This window comes from Hippopotamus amphibius, chromosome 16, assembly GCF_030028045.1.
Source record: "Hippopotamus amphibius kiboko isolate mHipAmp2 chromosome 16, mHipAmp2.hap2, whole genome shotgun sequence".
NCBI classification, from domain to species: domain Eukaryota; kingdom Metazoa; phylum Chordata; class Mammalia; order Artiodactyla; family Hippopotamidae; genus Hippopotamus; species Hippopotamus amphibius.
The window spans coordinates 54,837,003-54,861,134 of record NC_080201.1 but is presented as its reverse complement, the minus strand read 5'-3'; the positions used below and the strand labels follow the sequence as shown (position 1 = coordinate 54,861,134).

General features: G+C 46.6%; 1 protein-coding gene across 1 annotated transcript; it reads right to left on the bottom strand.

The window, feature by feature from the left end:
• Nucleotides 1-130: 130 nt before the first annotated feature.
• On the bottom strand, nucleotides 131-15,383 carry IGSF23 (immunoglobulin superfamily member 23). Its single transcript, XM_057710883.1, has 5 exons — nucleotides 15,320-15,383; nucleotides 8,923-9,264; nucleotides 4,915-5,184; nucleotides 2,639-2,783; nucleotides 131-234 (listed from the first exon to the last, which is right to left on the bottom strand). Exons 1-5 carry the CDS (start codon nucleotides 15,381-15,383, stop codon nucleotides 225-227), a joined length of 831 nt encoding a protein of 276 aa, XP_057566866.1. The 3' UTR covers nucleotides 131-224.
• Nucleotides 15,384-24,132: the final 8,749 nt, after the last annotated feature.

Sequence of the window (24,132 nt, the reverse complement as noted above, 5' to 3'; positions counted from 1 at the left end):
TATATACTGAACAGAAATATACACGTGTTCCACAAAATGTATATTTTGAAACTGGATGTTGTAAAATAGCTGTTAGTATTTTTGAGTACCACATACAAGTTCATGATTAAGAGCTGCTTGTAATATCTCCTTTTATCTAGATTCATTTATTTGTTTTTTAATTTTTATTCAGTTTATTTAAACTGAAAAAAAAAAACCCAAATGCTTCATCCATTTCTTCTTTGTCAATCACACCTACAATGAAGAGAGAGAAATATGAATAACAACAACAACAACAACAACAATAATAATAATACATGTGGCCGACATTCATTGAAGGCTCACCACGTGCCAGGTATCATTTACGGTACTTTACTCCCACCATCTTATGTAATCCACACACCTACCTTTTGAGGCAGGTATTATATTACCATTATTCCTGTTTTACAGACGGGGCACAGAGCAGTTAAAGGAGTCACCTAAAGTCCCACAAGCTAGCACATGGCAGAGCTGGGATGAGCCTAAGGAACCTGGCTTCAGGGTCCATGGCCTTAACTGGAAACCATGGGGATCTCTCTCGGCCCTTGGTGGGTTTGGTAGACATGTGTAGGGTGCCTCCCAGCCCAGACCCCTCTTTTCTGAAGACTGCCTCTCCCCACCAGGAGAGTCAAGACAGCCATGCTTGTCCTCATGACCTCATCTCCAAGGTCACCGCTGATTGGACAAGGGTGGTTCTTTCTGGATGACGTCAGCAAGTCGGCCATGATAGGTCTTGGCCAAGATGGTGGGGAGGACAGGAAATGACCCCTCCTGCCACTCAGCCTGATTTCTCACGTTTCCCCTCTAAGAATATGACTTTGGAATTAGACCTGGGTTTGATTCAGGGTCAGCTCTTTGTTGGTGGCATGTCCTTTGGGCAAGCTGATGGATTTCTCTGAGCTTTAGTTCTACTCGTGGAAAATGAGGACAAGAACAGCACCCGTCCTGAGAGTTGTGACTTGAGGGCACCTGGCACTTATTGAAGGACCAGGAAATTGGAGCCATAGTGACGAAGGACAATGTGGGTGATTCCGTAGCAGCCTGGCCCTCCCCTACCCCTAGAAGGTTCCACACGGCACTCATGGATTGGAGACCTGGCCCCAGTCCCTTCCAGCTGGTCCACAAGGCCTTTCCAAGTCATTTCAACATGCAGATTTCTCTTGCTCAGTAGGTCAGCTACGAAGGCTTGTATTGTTCATGGTAGAAAAAAGGCAGTGTAGGTGAGGGGCCAGAACTAAGAGTGAGGCAGGGTTCTGGGTTTGAATCCCTCTTCAACTGTGGGGTCTGGGGCCAGTCCCTTCTCTCTCAACCTTAGATTCCTCTTTGACAAAAACGAGCTCCTCATCCCTTCCCCACCCCCCACCCCTGCCAAGCTCTTGCGGAGATGAAATAGAATAATGTTTAGCAAACACATAATAGGTGCTCAATCCATGGTAAGATATTACAGCATTATAATAATAGCTAACACATCTAGGATGAAAATGTAAGTCAGATCCCATCCCTCCTCTGCCTGGAATCCTCCATGGCTCCCATCTCACTCAGGACAAAAGCCAAGTCCTTGCATGGCCCATAAGACCTTAAGCTGTCTGGTGACCCCCTCCCCCACTGCCCCCTGCTTCCTTCTCTGATCCTATGTTCTACTTCTCTTCCCATTCCTCACACCACTCTGGCCACACTGCCCTCCTTGCTATTCCTTGAACATGCCAGGCAAGTCCCACCTCAGGGCCTTTGCATCTGCTTTTCCTTCTGCCAGCTATGCCCTTTCCCCAGATCCACTGGTTCCTCTCTCCTTTCCTTCGCTTTATGTCTTTGCTCAAATGTCACTTTCTCAGGGAGGCATTGGCTAACTCAGTTAAATTGGGCCCCATCTCCATACTCCCTGTGCCCCTTCCTGGCCTTACTCCTTCTCCTTAGCAAGCACCATCATGAACATACTATCTATGTTTTATATACTTGGTCATCACGTGTATTATCTCCGACTAGGATGCAAGTTCATGAGGGCAGGGACTGTCCACTGTTTATTCCCACAGTGTTCCCAGTGCCTGGCACATAGTAGGTATTCAACAGTTATATGTGGAAGGGATGACTAGAGCACTGACCATATCCCAGACCCTGCTTTAAAGGCTTTTTTTTTTTGGCCACACTTCGTGGGTTGTGGGATCTTAGTTCCCCGACCAGAGATCAAACCCATGACCCCTCCAGTGGAAGCACGGAGCCCTAACCACTGGACCTCCAGGGAATTTCCAAAAGGCTTTAGAAATATGAGCTCCTTTAATCCAAACAACAGCTCTGTAAGGCAGGTGCTATTAATACCACCCCCATTTTGCAGATGGGAAGTCTGAGGCACAGAGAGGGGAAGTGACTTGCCATGGCCTCACTGTGGGTAAGTGACAGAGCTGGGATTTGAACCCAGCTCCAGAAGCCTCTTCTGTTTCTGTGTTCCCTGGGGCCACTTTGGGAACTGATGAGTTGGATGGGCCCATTAGGGATCAATGTCATCCTCTCCGAAGGAGCTTTAAGCTCCTTGGGATGAGGCAGTTGGTTTGGCTTCAGTCTTGCTGCAGAGTGAGCTCTGTGCTTTGTGGGGGCTGAGTGGATGGGAGGGAGGGAAGACAGGTACCTTAGCTTCCAGGTTAAGGTGAAGACCGCGCTTGTGACCAGTACCACAGGTGCGGCCACGATGAGGGCAATGGCAGGTCCCCCTGATAGGGAGAGGGTGGGTTTCAGCTTGATGGGCACAGGGTCTGTGGGATCCACGATGACTTCTGGGAATTGAGAAAGGGAGAGACTGGAGGAGACACCCTCCCCCATACCCCCCACTCCCACCATTCCACCTCCTCCCCGTCCTCTGGATCTCCACCCCAGCTTCCTCCCTGCTCTCCTGTCCCAGTCTCTGGCCGACCCATCTCCCCACCACATACAGTAGCCAGGGGGGTTTTTTAAAGTTCACACTTGACCCTGTTCCTCCCCTGTTCAGAACCTTGCCGTGCCTCTCCAGGACTTCACCTTGGCCTTTGAGGCCCTGCACCTAGCCAGTCTCATCTCTCTCCACCCCCTACCTTTATAACCAAGCCCTATTGGATTCCACTCAATTTTCTAAGCTCACCCCCCTCTCTCTCCTACTTTCAGGCCTTTGTCTTTGCCCCTGGAATGCCATGTGTGTCATTTTCTCCTCCTTGGCCTGGACAATTCCTATGTATCCTAGTACCAGCTCAGATGTCTCCTCTTCCAGGAAGCCCTCCCTGATTCCCTTGCTGGGTCAGGCACCTCCTTGGGTCTCACAGCCCTCTGAGCACCCCCACCCCAGCCCTGCCACTCTGGTCATTACTGTTTGTGGACAGGTCTGTCCAGGGCAGGGCCAGGACTGTCTCTGTCACCAGATGTCCTCACACTGCCCAGCATGGGCCAGTCACATAATAGGTGCTCAATAAACATTTCCTGAACAGTTGATGAGTGAGGAAAGGGGGTCTTTGAAGTATTATCATTCTCAATGAATGTATCAGGGTCATCGGGAACTCCAAGATTTACATTTTTTACTTTTTTTTTTCTCCCAGGAAATCACTTCAAAACCAAATCCTGAAGCTCCCGCTGAACCCTGGCCAGGGAGAGAGGCAGCTCTCAGGGACATAGCCAAGCCAGGCTTTCCATCATCCCTGCTCTTTCCATACTCCGGACCTCTGCTCATGTGATCCCCGCTGCCTACATGCCCCCCTTCTCTGCTGGCAGCTCCTCTGCATCCTTCCAGCTCACTCCATGAATAGAAATATTAAAAAATAATATGCATGATAACTGCTGCTATTTAAAGCACCTGGGGGGGGGGTTTGGCATGGGATGAATTGGGAGATTGGGATTGCCATATATACGTTAACATGTACAAAACAGATGACATAAAAAACATCCAATTGTGCACTTTAAATATATGCAGTTTATTGTATGTCTGTTATATCTCAATAAAATTCTTTTTAAAAGGAAAAAAAAAATACAGCACCTGCTAACTGGTGTTCTGGTAGCCTCACACATATACCATTTCAATTCCTTATAGCAATTTTGCAGAGGTCTACATAATCACTCCGGTTATACACAGCAGGAAACTGAGGCTCAGAGAAAGGACATCACCTGTCCTAAGTCATCCAGCCAAGAAGGCACAGGGACAGGAATTGAACCCCGCTTTGGCTCCCAAACCACTTTTCTTATCCCAATAACTGGCTGTTCTTGTTATTGCTGCCCGAGCCTCTGTAAATGCTACTGCACATGGTAATAGGCACAAAATTAATAATAATAATGGTAATACTAATCATAGCAAAGATACTAGTTCATGTTTATTGAGCACTCACTAGTGTTCCATAGTCTTAGTCACTCTTATTTTAAGCTGTTCACCTGCTTATCTCATTGAGTGCTCACAGCTGCACTTTGGGGTGAGCGCTATTATTTTCCCAGTTTTACAGATGAGGAAACTGGGGCACAGAGAAGTCAAGGCACTGGCACAAAGTCACACAGCCAGGAAGTGGTGGAGCCAGAATTCAAATTCCAAAGCCTATGCCTGGAACCACTCGTTATATTATCACCTTCATTCTCCCCCCAGCATGCGCTGAGACTCAGAGAGGCGAAGAGGCTTCCCAAACACAGCCAGCAAATGGTTGGAGCCGGGACCCAGGCAGCCAGCTCCAGATCCTGCCCTGAGCTTTCATTAGAGTTTATGTCTTTGGGCCGCAGCCTCTCATCTGTAAAATGGGCTAATAATCCCCACTCTGCCAGGAGGATGAAAGAATGGGATGCCATCTTGGCTATAAAGGGTCTCCGAGGGGACTGAGCATAGAATGTAGCTCAGTGAAATCAGGAAAGCTGGCCACTGACCAGCGAGAGTACAAGGGTCCAGGGTGAGGATGGGGTACTCACGTGGCAGCATGACAGTCACAGGCTGGGAGATATACATTCCCTGGCTGTTCTCGGCCAAGCATACATAGGTGCCTAGATCCTCCAAGGACAACCTCTGGATAATCAGCCTCTCCCCGATCCCGCGAGGACGCCCATTGAAGGTCCATCGTAGCACAGGTTCAGGTTCGATTGAAGCCACCCACTGCAGAATCACTGAGTAGTTGAGTTCACTCCGGAGGATACCTTGTTTATTCCCCGGGAATGTCAGCAGCAGCATCCCACCAGAGCTGGCTGTGCAAACAGGGAGCAAGGTCACACGGGTGGAGACCACTCAGAGAGGCTGCACACTTCTGTTCATCACAGATGCATTCACTTATTAATTCATTCACTCATTCCTTCACCAACAAATGTGTTGGAGTGCCCGGTCTGTGCCCAGTGCTGCTCCAGACACTGGATGCAGCAGAGCTGTTGGTGTCCTCACCCTCAGCAATTCCAACTGCCAACACTGCATGTGTTGCTTCAGGGCTTTCTCTGGCTGCCAGAGCCTGCTCTGCCCATAGAGGCAGCAGGCCAGATTGCTGGAGAGTGGGGCACACTGGGGGCCAGCCTTCCACAATGACTGACATGGCTGGTATATAAATACCCCAGCTCCCCTGCCCTCAGCTGGACCAGGATAAAAGTCAAGGAGCTAGGAGGAGTGGTTGAATTCTGGATTATTTTGCAGGCAAAGCCCATGGCATTTGCTGATGGGCTGGATGTGGGTGGGAGAGAGAGAGGGATTAAGGGGACCTCCAAAGCTTGGGGCCTGAGCCACTAGCTGCTGGGAGGGCTCCTTACAGAGAGCATACATAATCCTTATCATAGTTCTCTTTTCATGTGGTGTTTGTTTGTTCTTTTTTTTGTTTTTCAGGTGAAAGATTCTGAGGTCTGGGGGTTCTTAGGGCCAGGGCTCATGGTCAGAGAGAGAGAGGCGTAGCTGGGATTTGAATCTGATGTCGTGGTGAGTGCTGGGGACCTCCACATGAAGCTGATTTTTAATTTCAGTGCAATATGAAAAGTGAAAAACACTTCAGTCCAACCAGAGAGCTCACAGAAGGCTTCCTGGAGGAGGTGGTGCCTGAGCTAAGCCCTGCAGGCGGATAAAGAGCCCACCAGGTGTGGAAACAAGAATCAATGTAACAGCCACCTAGACTGGGCTCTTGCTATGACCCAAGCACCATTCTAAACACATGTTAACTATGGCTTGTTATCTTACTGGTTTGTTATGTTGCGAGTGAGACCCATGCTTGGGTGAAATCATTTAGTAGGTTGTAACCAGCATTTAAAACATGAAATGAAATATAATAGAAAATATCAGAATGCATTACTCATAGCACTAATTGTTATTTTATGACATGTCTTTCAGTGACTTGTGTGTGGATACACAGACATACTGGGTCACGATATGAAATGCAATTCTTACTGTAGCTCATGATTTAAAAAGCTCAAAAGCCACTGGATTTATTCATTTAATCCTCACAATAACCCTATGAGGTAGGTCTTATTGTTATTCCCCTTTTGGGAAAACAAAGGCTCAAAGAGGTCAAGTCTCCTGATATACTCATGGTGAACATTCGCTTCCTCTGTGCCAGGCACTGTTCTAGGCAGTTGGTGAGGATTAACTCATCTGCTCCTTACAACACTCTGCAAGGGAGGGTCTACAGTGATTGTATTTTACAGGAGAGAATGCTGAAGCACACAGATGGGAAGTCACTTTTCAAAGGCACGTGACTAGTAAGTGAAGGAGCAGGGATTTGAATACAGGTGGTTCCGGTTTCCGAGCCTGCACAAGCTCCAGGAGGAGAACCGCACCAGCAAAGGTGTGGAGATAGGCTCTTAGAAGAATAATTGGCCTTCAAACCACAGATATGTAGATTGATGGACCTCAGCGGCCCTTACATCTCCTGGTGGAGGTGAAAAAAAAACAAAAACCCTCGGTGCAGAAGCTGGGCTCCTTGCAGCCTCTCTCAACCTTTGCTTGTACCATAGAGATGTTGCAGGGCTAGAGAGGCAGCGTGGAAGGAGATAAGCTCCAGGATCATAGAGAGTGGTGCAGAGTCCTAGCTTGGCCCTTTGCTCCTCTGTGACCACAGATGTTGATATTACTTCTCCAAGGCTCAGTCTCCCCACTTGTGCAAGGGGGTTGGTGCTTAGAGCATCTTCTTTCTCAGGTTGTTGTGAAATCCCCCAGTCTTTGGTCCATAGTGAGGGCTCAGTATATGGGAGCCATTCACTCATGCTTCCTGTGTTTACAGTTGGCTGTTCTCTCTGCAGGAGCACTTTCCCCAGCTCTTCACCTGGCAAACTCCTGCTCAGCCTTCAGGTCTCAGCTCAGATATCCCTGCCTCTGGGATCTCCCTCCATCTTTTCTCCTCTTCTTCCTTCAGTCACAGAATGTTACATTTTAGCTAGGTGTATGGTTGTCCAGGATAAAGACTACATTTTCAGCTTCTCTTATAGCTAAGTATGACTATGTGACTAGTCCTCAGCCAATGGGTGTGAGCATCCTCTGTGTTGAGTCTTAAAAGGAAGGCATCGTTACTCCCCTTCCCCTCTCTTGTTATGTTGGTTGGAATGCAAATGTGTTGGGAGCTGTCTTGGGTCCCACGGGCAGGACAGAACCTAGTGATGACAGAACAATTAGAGCCTAGGTCCTGCCACCCTGAAGCCACCAGGTCACCCCTACCCTGTTCATGCCAGAGTACTATGTGAGAGAGAGAGAAATTTCCATCTTGTTTAAGACACTGTTATTTTGGGTCTTTATTAGCACACCAGAATCTGAATCCTAACTAATATAATCTCTGTAATGGACTGAATCGTGTCCCCCCCCCCCTACCCCACACCCCCACTCCAAATTCATATTGAAGTGCTAAGCCCCAGTACCTCAGAATGTGACTATATTTGGTGATAGGGCCTTTAATGGGGCTGTGGGAATGGGCCCTAATACAATCTGACTGGTGTCCTTATAAGAAGAGAGACTAGGACACACAGGGAGACACAGGGGGACACACAGGGAGACACAGGGGTACACACAAAGAAGAAAGGTCATGTGAGGATACAGTGAGAAGGCGGCCATCTGCAAATCAAGGAGAGAGGCTGCAGAAGAAACCACACCTGCCCACACCTTGATCTTGGACTTCCAGCCTCCAGAACGGTGGGAAATAGATTTCTGTTTGTTCACCCTCCCAGCATGTGGTATTTTGTTGTGGCAGCCCTAGTAGACTAATACATCTCTAAACTTTTACACCATCTAAGGAGCATGGCTCTGGGTAACCTCAGGGCTTTGTTTTTCTGGTTCTGGTGTGCAAGTCCAGAGCTGAATAGCTCGTGAAAACAGAGGCGAGTTCTGAAGGCTACCACCAGAGAGCCCTGTCCTTCCCTAAGTGATAATGAACGAATATTTAATCAATATCTGTTGGAAAGTGTGACAGATGACAAAAAAAAAAAAAAGGCCACGACCCTTCGCAACTCCTCTCAGCAAGAGGCGGAGCCTATTTCTCGCCCGTTGGAGCAAAGCCAGTCACGTAACTCGCTTTGGCCAATAAAACATGGCGGAAACGCTGGCATGCCGGTTCCGAGCCTGGGCCTCAGGAGGCCTAGAGTCTTCTGCCCTTGTTTCTCCGTCCTTTGCTGAGTGAACAAGCCAGGCTAGCCTGCTGGAGGATGAGAAGCCTCCCGGCACAATTATCCACATTGCCCCAGCTGCCAGGAAGACCACTGCCTTACCACTGCCAGCATGGGAAGGAGGCCATCATGGACCAGTGCCCAGGCACTCCCTCCCCGGCTGACAGCAGACACATGAGTGAGCCCGGCTAAAATTAGCTGAGAACAGGAGGACTAAAATCCTGAGCTAAAAAAAACCACAGTAGCTGTCACTATTTTAAGTTCTAGGGTTGTTTGCTAGGCAGGATTGATGACGGGAACTGATAGGGTCCCAATGGGTCCTGCGGACTGAGAACCCGGTCCCTCCCGCCGTGGGGCCCCACTCACCCTTGACCTGTATCTGCTCTGTCGCACTCCTGCGTCCCCTGCTTGTTTCCAGCACCACGGTGTAGCTGCCGGCATCTCGAGTTGTCACGTTTCTGATGATCAGGCTGCCTTGGGTGTCCAGCGTCTCCCGGCCAGTGTGGCCGGGCCCTGGGAGGCCCCCAGGGGAGAAGATCATGGCTTCTGGCCGGGCCTCGTGCCCTCGGAACCACGAAGTGGAGAGAACCCCCTCGAGGCTTCTGGGGACTGGCAGGTGGGCATCGGCTCCTTCAGTCAAGGGGTCTAGGGACGCAGAGGAGGGCAGCTCCGAGGAGGCAGAGCAGGGGAAAAATGCCAGCAGGGTGCCTTGGAGGGGGTGGGGGGTAGAGAAGAGAGAGCAGGGGAGCAGTGGAACCAAAGGCCAGATGCTGCCCCAGCAAGTAACCCTTCCTGTGCTGGTGAGAATGAGTATCACCGAGAGTTCATGATGGCAACAGTGATAATAATAATAATAAAATATAAAAAGTAAAAAAATAAAAAGGGACATTCCTTAAGAACCTCCTACAAGCCAGACACTAAGGGTTGAACATATATTATTTTACTTATTCCTACATCAGTCCCATAATGCACTTATGCAGGATGTCGTGCAGATTCGCCCTCCATCTTTCTCTGCTCTGCTTCCTGACAGGCTGACCTCTCTGAGCTGCACCACTGGGGATCCCTCGCCTTTTGTTTCTGGTTGGCTTCTGCCAGTGGGAGCATTGGTGGAAGACGGCAGGAGGGAGTGACCATGAGGTAGCTGGTCCCACAGCTCCCTCCCTGACCCATCAGCACTGGTTTGATAGGTCCTTCTATTAGAGATTCTATTGGGTGACCCTCTCCGCATACCTCTCTTTTGGGGTTTGGCGGTCTGCTCTTTCTTTTATAGCTCCTAGCTTCCTGCTGTTGCTAGCCTCTGGGTGCTGCAAAATCCCATGTCACTTTACCTATACCCAGCCTACACCTCTGCTAATAGTCCCCCTATGAAACCCTCCTCATTACTCTTTCTGAGTGGACCATCTGCTTCTTGCCTCAACTCTGACCGATACAGCTATTATACCCCTATTAGAGATGAGGAAAAGGAGGCTCAGAGACTTTAAGATGTTTTTCCGGAACGTCATAGGTGATAAACAGGAGAGCTGTGATCCATGCCCAGGCAGTTGAAATTCTTAGCCACTAAACGATACTGTCCAGTGTGTCCCGCATCCCTGTTTCTCTCATTTCCTCTAATTAAATTTCCATATTGCTTAGAGCATGGAGTTGAACCCTTGGAGTCTGACTCTGGATACTATGAACTTGCCCATCCCATTCTTCTGCCTCTCACTAGAATGGTGATTATTGCAATAAGAACATCAACTCCAGTCATAAAAGACTGAACATTTTGACATAATAGCAACAAGAAACTTTTGCAAGGTTAAAAAAAAACTCCACTGTCCACAAAGTCAAAAGGACAATGACATACTAGGAAAAATTATCTGCAACTGATATCAAAGATGACAAGCCCATTTCACTAGTGTACAAAGAGCTCCTAGGTATCAATAAGAAAAGTATCAATATCAGCAACCTGATAGAAAAATGTACGAAAGATTGGAGGTTCTTAGAAAAGAAAATTCAAATGTCTCCTGACATAGGGAAAATGTTCAGTTGTCCTCATGTAAGAAAAATACAAATTAAATAACCAAGATAACTTTTCATCTATCAGGTTGGCAGAGATCCAAAAGTTTGATGACATGTGTTGGTGAGGCTGAGGGCAACAGGAAACACACACAGGGCTGATGCAACCCCATGCATAGGGCCATCTGGCAAAGTCTTTCAAGGTGAAAAATCCCCTGTAACTAAGCATCAGGGAATGTATTCTATAGATACAATTTCCCAGTATGAAATGACTAAAGCACGGGGTTACTGGCCACACTTTGTTTATAATGGCAAAAGATTGGAAATACCCAACTGCGCATGCGTAAGGAACTGATTAAAGAAATTATAGTTCATTCACACAATGGAACAACACAGCTATACAAAAGGGTAAGGGGGAACTCAGGGAAAGATCACCAAAATTAGTCATTAAGATACAAATGCAAACTGCTGAACAATTTATATGGTATGCCATCTCTGTGTAAAAATGAGAGAAAGGTAAATATGTATTTGCATTATTTGTAAACATAAAGAATCTCTGGAAGGATATATAAAAATAGTGGTTATCTGTATGTGGGAGGTGGGGAGGGAAGGCACTGGGTGGGCGGGGGAGGACAGAGGCTTCACAGCCTTTTTGTATATTGTTGAGACTTGAACCATGGGAATGTATAACCCATTCAAAAATTAAGTAAAATCTGAATAAATGAAATAGAGAACAACCTAGGTTCTTAATTGTCTTGCATACACAAATGCACACATCCCAGACTGCAGGCATGCACGTCCCCAAACTTGTTATCGCTGATGACTTTGGGAAAGTTACGTAACCTCTCTGAGCCTCCGTTTCCTTATCTATAAAATGAGAATAATGTCTCTAGTGACTTTCAATAGGGATGATCCCCACCCCCACCCACCCCCGACCCACTCCCCGCCAGGGGACATTGGCAGTGCCTGGAAATCTTTTCGGTTGTCACGACTTGGGAGGGTGTGCTATTGGCATCTGATGGGTAGAGGCTGCGGATGCTGCTAAACATTGTGCAGTGCGCAGGACGGCCCCCCCCACAACAAGGCATCATCGGGTCCAACACGTCAGTAATGCCGATGTTCAGAAGCCCTGATCCAATGCTTGGAAAGTGCTTAGACTCGTGCGTGAACAAAGTGACTGCCGGAAAGATGCTGGACATCCATGATAATTATCGCCCTCATTATCATTCTTGCCTCCACACTCGCGAGTACTGGGTGTACCGCACATAGGCCTTTTAAGATAAAAAATATATGATACGTGGTTATATTTTAAGGATCAGAAATACCCACTTACAGAGCAGATGTGGAAACATCTCGCTCGCTTCTGGGTAAGTGAAGGAGAAGCCGTGGCCAGAGAGAACATCTCCCAGGGCAGGCGGCATCATCAGTTAAAAACGTGCTGTGCCCCAGGAGGGTGTGTGTGTGTGTGTTTGTGTTTGTGAGTGTGTGTGTGTGTGTGTGTGTGTGTGTCTTAGAAGGCTGTTTCCAGTGATTGGCTGACATCTTGTGCTGACTTAGTGCCCATGACTGCGCCAAACTCTCCCAACCATTACCCCACTGATCCCCTCAACAACTCCAAGGTTGATGCTAGTCTGTTTTCCAGGCAGGGAAACTGAGGCACAGCAAGCGTGCGTCTCAGAGCCAAGGTCATAAGTGGAGAGTTAGGACTGCCCACATCCCACCTCCACTGATTTTTCTCTCTGAGTCAGCAGTCTGTGCAACCTTGCTGCTCCCCTGCTCATAAACCTTCCATGGCTCCCCAGTGCCCTCAGGACACAGAGCAGACTCCTCGCCTGCCACTCCTGCTACATCTCCATGCTCCTCTCTCCACTCTTCCCTCTTTCTCTGCATCAGTCCGACTGAACGCCATGCAGTTCCTCTGGCCTTTAAGCCTCCGCCCGTGCTGTTCTCCCTACCTAGAATGCTGTTCTCCACCAACTCCTTATCAAGCTGTGATTCAAGTTTTGTCTCAAGCATCCCTCTCTCTGAAATTTCCCCTGACCCTCAGGCGTGCCTGGTAATAGATACAATTGTAAACTACACAATGTTGGGGCAAGGACCTTAATTGACTTGATGGGGCTGTGGAAGCTCTTGCCAAAGTGACAAGAATAACATGTTATACCCAAGAAGCTGCTCGAAGTTTTGCTTTTCTATCTTGATAGAAAAGTTTGCCCTCTTACACATTTAGGAAACAAAGAACACAGGGATGTAATTTACATAGCCGACGTCATATCTTTCTGAGATCCTATTTCGATTTTGATAGCTTTGACAGGTGCTCCTCTGACCACCACTACCTTCCCAGCTTCAGACCTGTGCCCTCTCCTCTGGGTCTCCCTCCCCCACCCGTTCCTGCCCCACCCACTCTGGGTCATCACTGTCTGGAGATGGGGCTATCTTCCCTTTGGACAGTGAGCCCCAGGAGGGCAGGGCTGGGGCTCTCTCGGTCACTGCTGTGTCCCCAGCACAGGCTGGGCACAGAGCAGGCACTAGAGGTGTTTGTTGAATAAGTGACGTAAGGGGAAGATTCCAGGTCATGCAGTCTGTGTTCTGTTATCAAGTTCTGACTCTGACAGAGCTGCAGGTGCATCACAGACATTCAGGGAGTGTCCAGAAGGCATTTTAAGAAGAAAACCCCACGTCTTAGCAATCCTTACTCCAGCTGATGTAGAATCATGGTTTCATTTGTAGACTTTGAGGCCGCTGGACCTGAGTTCATAACCCTGACTTGGCCGCGTATTACTGGGCGCCCTGAGCCTCAGTTTCCCCAGTCATCAAGGAGGGTGGTTGATAGTAATCAACCGAGTGCCTGAGATTTAATGAGATTATGAATTTTCAGGGCTGAGGACAGTCCTACATTAGTATTAAATGTATACAATACCTAAATATCTTATGTATACCTTGTATATAAGATTTATATACTATAATAATACCTTATATATAATACCTATAAAAATATATAAATATACGATAATAATACCTTATATATAATACCTATATATGGAATTTCAGAGCTGGAACCATAGAGATGATTCCAGAACTCTTACTTGCCAGAAGCATGGCTGTTTTATTTCATCTCTAATCTTCAATCAAATGAGAAAAAGTTTCTCTTCAGTTTTTCCCTGTTTGAGCCCAGGACACTCTCTGAATCTTATATATAAATATAAAGTATAAATATAAATATATATACACCAGAATGTTAAACTTGACTCTCTCATTGTCTCAAAATCTCCCCAGAGGTTCCAGAGGCTGAGAACAAAATCATAGATGCTAAGAACTGCCCATTCCCAGCTGAGATCTAGCTAACAGGGGTTACCCATCACCAGTTCTGCCAGCACCATCCGTTCTACCCCCGCCAGGCCTTAGGAAGGGAGGCCAAGAGCTCATGGAGAGGAGGAGATGGCGCAGAGTGAGGCTTCCGGGGGGAGAAGTGAGGATGAACTGGGGGTACCCCCCAGGAATGAGGGCTGAGGCTTTCTTCCACCTCCTGCCGAGTGAGGGTGGCTCGAAGGGAACCTCTTGGAGAGCTGGAGGTGTGTGTCCCAGAGTTTGTGGGAACTCAGACCTACAAGTCTCCAGGTGAGGGAGGGAGGAGGAGAGGGCTGAGTGGAAATGGCCCACACCTCCAGCGTTTGGTGGGACAACAAAGATGTCCACAAGTCTCCCATGAGCCAGTGCGGATGCCTCTGAAGGGAGCCAGCTGGAGGCTGTCCTGGCAAAGAACCTCATGGGAAATGACTTGCAGGGTAGATTCCCCACCCAGAAAGATCTAACCATCGTGCCTCAGCCACACAGAAGGCCACGTCCCCACCTTACAACGACAGCAGCCAAATTGAAACTTTCCTGCCCCCTCGTTGCCTTCCTCTCTCTGCCCACGGCCTTGGGCAGTAGACACAGACCTCAGCTCTGCAAGGGGAGAAAGGACACACAGAGAGAAAAAGGAACAAGGCCCACCATGTGCCACCACGTCTTTATAGCAGCCTGACCCAGGCCCAAGCTGGGGAGGAGGCGAAGCCTGAAACTGTGGGTGGGGTTTTGAAATGACACAGAACTGGACTTTTTAAGTCCTGGAAAAAGAGGCAATTTGTTTGCTCTCCGAGAGGCAGATGTGGGTGGTCTCTGGCAACTGTGGTCTTGGTGGCCAGACCATCTGTGTTCAAGTCCTCCTTCTGTTACTTTCAAGCTGTGTGGCCTGGGGAGGACCTATAACGTCTCTGTCTCAGTTTTGCTCAATGAGTTGGGGATCATATAGCTCTTGCCTCATGGGGTTAAGAATTGAATGTTACTACATGAAAGCACTTAGAACAGGCTGACATGCAGAAGTACTCAGTCACAATGACTTCTTTATATTATTGTTATTATTTTATTGTTGTTCTTGTTATTATTTTAAAAGTATTATTAGATGTGGATAGCTAGGGTGAGACAGGCGGCTCTGGTAGAAAGGGGCTGGGATAGGGTCCTGAATTCTGATTTTGCCTTTGCCAGTCATGTGCTCTTGAGCCAATGACCCCACCCCAATCTGAGCCTCGCTTTCCTTATAAAAGGGGTCAATTGCACGGCCCCTTGGGGATTTCAAGAGCTTTTGTGCGCTGGCAGCCCGTGCTGCATGGGCTTTAAACCGATCAGAGTCAGAGCCCAGAGTGGGGGTGTCTCTGATTTTAATAAAGGCTCTCTCCGGGGGAGTCCACTCTTTGTCCCCAACCCGTGGATGCAGCCCCTGTTTCTCACGCACCTGTTAGAAGCAGCCTTCTCCAGGCGGCGCTGTGGCCGGAACCGGCGCCCAGAGGACACCTCATGCCGCGTTGCGTCCTGCAGCGGCGCAGGGGAGGTCGCCCTGTCTGGAGTGTGGTCCCCTAGACCTCACAGTCAAGTATGCAGCCTTGGCCCCGCCCATTCCCTGGCCGCGCCTCCGCCTCGCCCAGTATCGGACTCCAGCTGTGGACTGGGAAGTCACCGCCAGGTGTGCAGTCTTCTCTAGAACTGGGTTAGTGGCAGTGGTGGGTGGGGAGCAGGCTGGGGTAGGTTCCCTGGAGAAGGGGCTCTGGGGTTTCGCTCGCCTCTCTCTCTCTCTCTCTCTCCCCCTCTCAGCCCCTCCAGACCTGGAGAATGGTAAAGATGGAGGCTGGGGCAGAATTGTCCTGAGCCTGTAACCCCCCATCAGAGGCGAGGACCGGCCAAAGGTCATCAGGTAGGCGGTGGCTGGGCCTCGTGCTGGCCTCCTGGCTTTGCTCCAGACTCAGTGACTATTGGTTCTGAGCCTCTGTAAAATGGGGGTGTTAATAATAGTGCCTGCCCTGGGGCAGAGGGGCCCATGGACATCAGGTGCCTAGCGGAGTGCCTGGCATGTTGTAGGAGCTCAATAAATGTCCGTAGCTGTTACAATAATGCTAATTATTATTAATATTTGCATCCAGGTTGTCCTGGAGTCATGTCAGAAGCCCTTTCTCAGGGCCTTCCTCAAACTATATCCTGAATTTTGGATTCTGGAAGGATAAGCCACAAAAGCTTCTTTCTCTCCTCCTTTTGACCCTGCAGGCCCATCCTTTCCTTCTTAAGTTAATAATAGTATTGTCCAAATAAGAGCTGGTATTTACTGAACACCTGTTGTGTGCCACCCCTAGCAGTAGCCTTTTACAATTCTCGTCTGATTAAATCCTCACAGGAACCTTGAGGAGTTGGTGTGATCATCCTCCTGTTCCGGCAATGCACAGAGGCTAGCTAATTCACCTGTCATCACACAGCTATTCGCAATGGCTTTTGTCAGTTCTTGGAGCGCGCCACCTCAGGGCCTGAGCACTGCCGCTCCTTCTTGGAGGCTTTCACAAATCATCTCCTGGCTGACTGAGTCGCGTTACCCCAGTCTCAAATCAGGTATCAACTCCCAGCTGCTTGCTAGCAAGACATACTGCTTTATTTTCTTTACAATACTTATTACTATCTGAAATTATTTATTTCTTCGTCCACTTGTTGATTTATTTGTCTCTCATCCCCCACATCCACCTCCCTAGCCAGAATGTCAGATGCAGGAGGGTAGCGGTTTTGTTTGGCTCCCGACTGTGTCCCCAGGATCTAGAACAGTGCCTGGCACATCATGGGTGCCCAATTAATTTCCTTTAGCAAATGCATGAGAAAATGAGTAAGTGAGTATAATAAGAGTGTTGGAAGTTGAACTCAGATCTGACTCAGAAGTTCACGCTTTTCTCTCCCAGAGATGTCCAGGTTCTACCTCACCCCGGGGCAAAGTCTCCCCCGTGAGTCTCTAAGAGCAGTCATTATCAAGTGACGTGGTTATGTCTTTATTAGTATTAGCCATACTGCCTCCTTTGGGATTTTTCTGAAACCTCTGCTAGAGCGACTAGCCAGGCCAGGGAATCACTGCCGGGTAATACACAAATATTTGCAGCATGGATTAATAAGCATCTATGGATGGGGACCCGGTGGCTTCTGCTCCACCAGTGTTCACTCTCTTTTATCTGGGTGATAGCACCTGGAGCTTCCTTTGAGAAACCAACTTCCTCTTGGTTCCAGGGAGCTGAGGGACCTAGGCCTGGCTAATCAGAGCACTTCACTATTCAACCACAGTGACTGGGTTGTGATGTGTGACCCAAACCTGGCCAATCAGAGCATTTCAATCCCATGCCTCAGCAATTTCTTGAGACCTGGGCATGTGACCCAAAGCAGGCCAAGGAGGAGCCAAATGAGGACTTTTATTTGAATGCTGGAGAATACAGCACTTCTTTCTCCTGGGCTTGTTAAGCTGAAGGGATCTAAGTGTTGGGCTGCTGGGGGCCCTCTTTCTACCATGAGTAGAGAGGCTGTAAGAGAATGAGGCCAACACATAGAAAGTATAGCCAGTAGATGGACAAAAATTTCTGGTGATATCATTTAAACACCTAGATCCAGCTGTGCCTGAAGTTGGAGCTAGTGTTTCACATTTTGTGTTATGTGTCTATATATTCCCATTGATTTTCCCAGAACAGTTTGACTTGGGATTCGGTTATTTGTCTCCAGAAGAACTTTGATTGAAAGAAAAAGTGAGAGATAAAGTTTCGACAGCATATGATTTGGGATCTAGTAGAGACCGAGGATGGGTAGGGGAAGCTCCCTGTGTAGGAGATGGTTAAACTGACCCTAGGGGAGGAGGAGGATTTAACAGGTCAGTGTTTCACAAACCTCAGTCTTTCTCATACCACATCATAATTCCTTCCACATGCACACCCACGTATATTTTAATTTATTTACTGAATATTTTTCTTTAAAACAACTCAACTAAAATAAGCTCAACTCAGTTTTTAAACATAACATTCACAAAATTGTATACTAATATGCCAATTACATTGATGCAGGTGAAAATAAAAACATTATAATGAAAATAAAACATCTTTCCACATAACTGTGTAAATTTTTTGGTCACAAAAAAGAACACCAGCCCCAGTTCGTTGCGTACCGATGTGAAGATACTTAACACTACTGAACTATACCTTAAAAATGGTTAAGATGGTAAATTTTGTATCATGAGTTTTTTTTTAAACCACAACTAGATGTTTTTAAAATTGTTCTTTAAAAAAAATAGAAGGAGGCCAGGAGCCATCATGTATATAGCTTGGCTTTAGTCTAAAACTCTTGCTTATATAAAGAAATAGCTAAATTACATATGGAGAAATCATAACAAACTATCGTGAAGTCCATAGTTAACTTGAGGAAGGGACTGATTACTTAAGTAGAAAGAAAGAATGCAAATGGCAGATGTAGTATCTAATAAGTCACGTTTTCAGTTAGGGTCAGATAGCTTAGTCTACCATCACTGGTGATGTCAGGTGAGTATTATGTAGCTCCTAATATGATATGATAAGAAGGGCACTTCTCCTCTATGGTATTCCGCCCCTCCCCCACAAACCCATAACTCCAGTCTAAGTATGAGAAAACTCAGATGAACCCAAATTGAGGGACATTCTACAAACTATCTGACCAGTATTCCTCTAAACTATCACAGTCATGGAAAACAAGGTAAGACTAAGAAACTGTCACAAAGGAGACTCAGGAGTCATGAAAACAACATGTGATATGGTATCTTGATTGCATCCTTAACCAGAAGAGGGACGGGACTTCCCTGGTGGTGCAGTGGTTAAGAACCTGCCTGCCAATACAGGGGACATGGGTTCAATCCCTGGGTCGGGAAGATTCCCACATGCAGCGGAGATTCCCACTAAACCTGCGTGCCACAACTACTGAGCCTGAGCTCTGGAGCCCTTGAGCCACAACTACTGAGCCCATGTGCCACAACTACTGAAGCCCATGTGCCTAGAGCCCATGCTCCGCAACAAGAGGAGCCACAGCAATGAGAAGCCCACACACCACAGCGAAGAGTAGCCCCTGCTCCCTGCAACTAGAGAAAGCCTGTGTGCAGCAACGAAGACCCAACGCAGCCAATAAATGAATAAATAAATAAATGCATTCATTAAAAAAACGAAAGACTTTAGTGGAAATGTTGGTGAAATTAGAATAAAGTCTAGAGTTTAATTAAAAGAAATACACGAGTCTCCCTTGGGGGAGATAATCCTGATGTGGCAATTGCTAACATTTATAGAGAACTCAACCCTGAGAGGGGCACTGCTCTAAACACATTACATCTGTTAGTTCATCTATCCCTTCAACAGCCCTCTGAGGCAGGTGCTGCCACTCTCCTATTACGGAGGAGGAAACTGAGGCCCAGAGAGGATAAGTGACTTATCCAAGGCTACACAGCTGGTGGATGGCTGGGCAGGCCCAGGTGCCAGGCTCTGGAGTCTGTGATCTTAAACATTATATACAACAATCTTTTAAAGTCATTTGGGAAACTAACATGACATTGTAAATCAACTATACTCCAATAAAAATAAAAAAAAAACAAAGCCATTTGGGCCTACTAACATCCTTATTATTGTTTTCATTTTTTCACATGAGAAAACAGATGAATGGATGAGGTTAAATAAATTCTTCAAGGTCATACATATGTAGGTCACACTCACCCCAAGCCAGCATCACTTCCTTCCTCCCATCCTGAGACAATGAAGCACAAGTTCCCTGAAGCACAAGGTCAGATCCTGTCTCCTTGGCTGCTTGAATCCTTGCAGCATCATTTATTTCTCCTCCTGTGTGTGTGTGTGTGTGAGATGGTGTGTTGGGAGAGCAGTAAAGCATCATTTTATTAATAACAGGACAAATAGCCAGTGCTGGGCAGTTCTGGACGAATTGTAAAAAGAATTCCCTGTCCCACCAGGGGCTAAGTGTGGATGGGGAAAGCCTTATCTCACGTTTCACATTTCCATGGAAGGATGTTCTGTCATCCTTCAGGGGCATCCACAGCCCCTTCCAGGGGTTTTGGAAATATCTGCCTACATTTTGGTTGTCACATGCCTGAGGATGAAACAGTACTGCCATTTACTGAGGTAATCATCCTGCAATAGGGATTTCCCTGGTGGTCTGGTGGTTAAGAATCCAGCACAATACAGGGGACAAGAGTTCGATCCCTGGTTGGGGAACTAAGATCCCACGTGCCACAGGGCAACTAAGCCCGCATGCTCTAGAGCCTGCTCGCCACAACAAAAGAGAAGCTTACGCACCGCACCAAAGAGTCCATGTTCTGCAACTAAGACCTGATTCAACCAAATAAATAAATTTTTTTTAAAAGATCCTGCAATAATATGTGGGACCGTCCCATACAACAGAGACTTGTCTCACTTAAAAAGCCAATAGTGCACCAGTTTGAAAGGTGGAGTTGGAGTAAGGCTCCTTGCTTTTGTCCCCATCTTCCTGTTATGAGATCGATGAGTCTGGGAGAGGAAACTAAGCTTGTGTGGCTTTCTGTGTTTTGTCCTGCTTTGTGTCCCTCCCTGTTTTTGGATCTGCACATTTTGGTCTGTCGCCTCCTGCTATGTGATAAAGGGCCTATTGGAGGTAAGTTCATAAGCAAGAGAAATTAGTGGCACCCCCACCACTCTTATCATATCCTAACATGATATGATAAGAAGGGCACTGATCTATTAGTCTCCTCTTTCACAGTTAAAGAAAGCTGGGCCCTTAATTGCCTGGAATAAAGACTACATTTCCCAGCTTCCCTTGCAGCAAGTTCAGACATGTGACAAGGGTCTGGTCAATGGGACGGGAGCAGAGGTGCAGTTTGAGGTCATGCCCTTAAAGGAAGAGGGCCTCCCTTTCTTGTCTTCCCTTCTTTCAGGCTAGAGTGGGGACATGGTGGGCTGGCATCCTGGGCCAAGGGGACAAGTGCAAAAGGATGGAAGAGCCCAGGCTCCTTGGCACCTTCACAGAGCAGAGCTGTACACCAGCTTGGACTGTTGCAGGAGAGAGAAATACATTTCAGTGTGATTTAAGCTATCATTATTTTGAACCTGACACACGCAGCCAAATTTTAAGCTGTTCAGTTTGGGGGCAGCAGAAAGGAGGGGGAGGTGATGGCAAACCCATTGGGCCACAGGACTTGGCCATGTTCCCTGCTATTGCTTATGGTTCAGGTAATAAATCCATCATGTTATCCTCCCTCTTGCTTACTCCTGCCTCTCTTTCTCTCTCTCAGTTTTTTCCACCTGCAGACAAGGACAAGGGGTGATATTCATTGAGATCTTAAATCTCCACCCAGTTGCTGGTAGAAAAAATAGAAACCAGAGGTTTCCGTAAAGAAACCGGAGGTTATCTGGACCTTCTTCTGGAAAGAAGGCGCTACCTACTCAGGGGAAAGACCAGAAATGGATTTCCCCCTGGATGTAGGAATCTGAAGAGAAAATGTCCCAGGGGTTTTAGATTGTGGATTCGTTTGCTCACCATCTGAACCTTCCTGTTTCTGGCATGCCTTCCAGTGCCTCAGAGGCTGGGAAGAAAAACTACACTTCTTCACTTCCCTTAAAGCCAGATTTCTGCCAGTTTCATATACAGTACTTGCATAAGATTTGGAAAGGGAAAGTGAAATGGAGGTTCTGCTTATAATGCTTCCGCCATGTATTTTGGCAAGCATTGTCAAGGACAGGGTAGTGTTTTTTTCGGAGGCACCACCGATGACTGGCTTTATGTGTTTTGAGAGGCTCTGTGAATCCAGCAAGTGTGATGTGGTCCTGGAACTAACAATTCCAGAACAGCCCTGCTAGTCTTACTGTGCTTCGTAGGTATTACCTTTTATACAAATTGAAGGTCTGTGGCAACTCTGCATTGAGCAAGACTATCAGTGCCATTTTCCCAACAGCATTTACTCACTTCTCGTCTCTGTGTCACATTTTGATAATTCTCACAATGTCTCAAACTTTCTCATTATTATTATACTTATGGTAATCTGTGATCAGTGATCTTTGATGTTGCTGCTACAACTGGCTGAAGGCTTAGATGATGGTCAGCATTTTTTAGCAATAACGTATTTTAAAATTAAGGTATGTGCATTTTTTAGACATAATGCTATTGTACACTTAATAGACTTCAGTATGTTGTAAATATAACTTTTATATGCACTGGGAAACCAAGAAATTCCTGTGGCTTGCTTTACTGTGATATTTGCTTTACTGCAATGGCCTGGAACTAAGCCTGTAATATCTCCAAGGTATGCCTGTAGTAACAGCTTTTTGACTCCCCACCTTTCTGTGATCGTGGAGGTAGAAGCTCCCCTAGTGGGTCAGTTCTGCAGCTTGTGGGGTCTGATAGAGTCAGCTCCCTTTACGTTTTCCATCAGAGGGCACTCAGCTGTCTTTCTCTGGCATGGGTGTGTCCCTTTCAGCCTCCCAAAATTTAAATTAATCCAACCTTAAGTCAAATCATATGCACAAGAATGTCACAGCACCAGATTTATCCTAATATTAGGAAACACAAGTGCAATAGCATCTCCTAAGTGAAAGCAATTTTCTCACCTTGCTGTTTTCAGTCCTGGCCCATATAGCAATAGGAGGTAAACATTAATTTAAATGACACAACACTATTTGTTTAAATAAAAGGATCTAGCAGAGTCATGGGTGTTGTTTTTAGCTCCATGAAAGTGGAAGAGAGAAATGACAATGAAAACTGGTCTTTGCACTTTTCAGGAAAAGGGAGTATCAATGCAGATATTATTAGCAGGGGTAACAGATTACTATTAAGACAACCAGTCCAGATTTGGGAGGTATTATGAACTAAATTTTGTCCCCCCAAATTCATATGTTGAAGCCCTAAATCTTCATATGACTGTATTGGAGAGAGTTCTTTAAAGAGGTCATTAAGCTTCAATGAGGGCATAACGGTGGAGCCCTAATTCAATAGGCCCAGTGATCTCATAAGAAGAGGGATGGTCCAGTGGGTAAGACTCTGAGCTCCCAATGCAGGGTGCCCAGGTTTGATTCCTGGTCAGGGAACTAGATCCTGCATGCATGCCACAACTAAAGAGTTTGAATGTTGCAACTAAAAAAAAAAAAAAAAAAAGATCCTGCTTGCCACAGCTAAGACCAGGCACAGCCTAAATAAATAAATAAATAAATAAATATTAAATGGAACTCCACGGAAAAAAAAGAGGAAAGGATACCAGGGATGCCAGCGTACACAGGGAAAAGGTCATCTGAGGACAGAGCAAGATGTCACCCATCTGCAAGCAGCAAGATGTCACCCATCTGCAAGCCAAAAAGAGAGACATCAGGAAAAATCAATTCTGCTAGCACCTTGACCTTGGGTTTCTAGAATCATGAGAAAAAAATTTTCTGTTGTTTAAGCCACCTAGGCTGTGGTATTCTGTTATGGAGCCCTAGCAAACTAATACAGCAGGTTAATGGGGGCCCTGAAAGGATGCAGCAACATCAATTTTTGAAGTTTGGGTGTCTTATAAGACTCCTTTATTGAAACACATTTACAAGGAGAGTTTCCTGAGGCAAAAAGTCTCTGCTTTTCAGAAGCTATAGGATAAAAGGGAACATTTTCTCCTTCTTGTTGCTGAGATTTTTGTTACCAGTTAGAGCAGCCTAGAGCTTCAAGGCAAAGTCTTGCAATCACCTTTTTTTCTTTTTCTTTTCTTCCTTCCTTCCTTCCTTTCTTTCTTTCCTTCTTTCCTTCTCTCTCTCTCTTTCTTTCTTTCTCTCTCTTTCTTTCCTTCCTTCCTTCTTTCTTTCCTTCCTTCCTTCCTTCCTTCCTTCCTTTCTTTCCTTCTTTCCTTCTCTCTCTCTCTTTCTTTCTCTCTCTTTCTTTCCTTCCTTCTTTCCTTCTTTCCTTCCTTCCTTCCTTCCTTCCTTCCTTCCTTCCTTCCTTCCTTCCTTCCCTTTCTTGTGTTATGAGAACAAAGAAGCTTCAATATGGGCAAAACTTACAATGTAAAGGGAAATGGGAATAATATGATTGTTAACAAATAGAACACAAGGCATGCATTTTGCATCCATCAAAATGAAGAAACAAAGTAGGAGAGAAGTTTTAGTAAAAATTTTAGTTTGAGCCATTCCAGGCTGTCTGTGAACCCAGGACAGTCTTTTGGACTCAATAACCTGTCACTTTAAGCTGTATCCCATTTGGAGGTTAATGGTTACATCCTGCTATCCCAAATCTTGGGGAAAAAAA

Excerpts from the sequence above, each read along its gene's own strand:
- IGSF23 (XM_057710883.1), bottom strand. The coding sequence starts at position 15,383 with ATGAGGTGTCCTCTGGGCGCCGGTTCCGGCCACAGCGCCGCCTGGAGA. Across the intron at positions 9,265-15,319 it reads GAGAAGGCTGCTTCTAACAG|GCACCCTGCTGGCATTTTTC; the intron begins GTGCGTGAGAAA and ends ACCCCCTCCAAG. Across the intron at positions 5,185-8,922 it reads AGAGCAGATACAGGTCAAGG|CCAGCTCTGGTGGGATGCTG; the intron begins GTGAGTGGGGCC and ends CTGTTTGCACAG.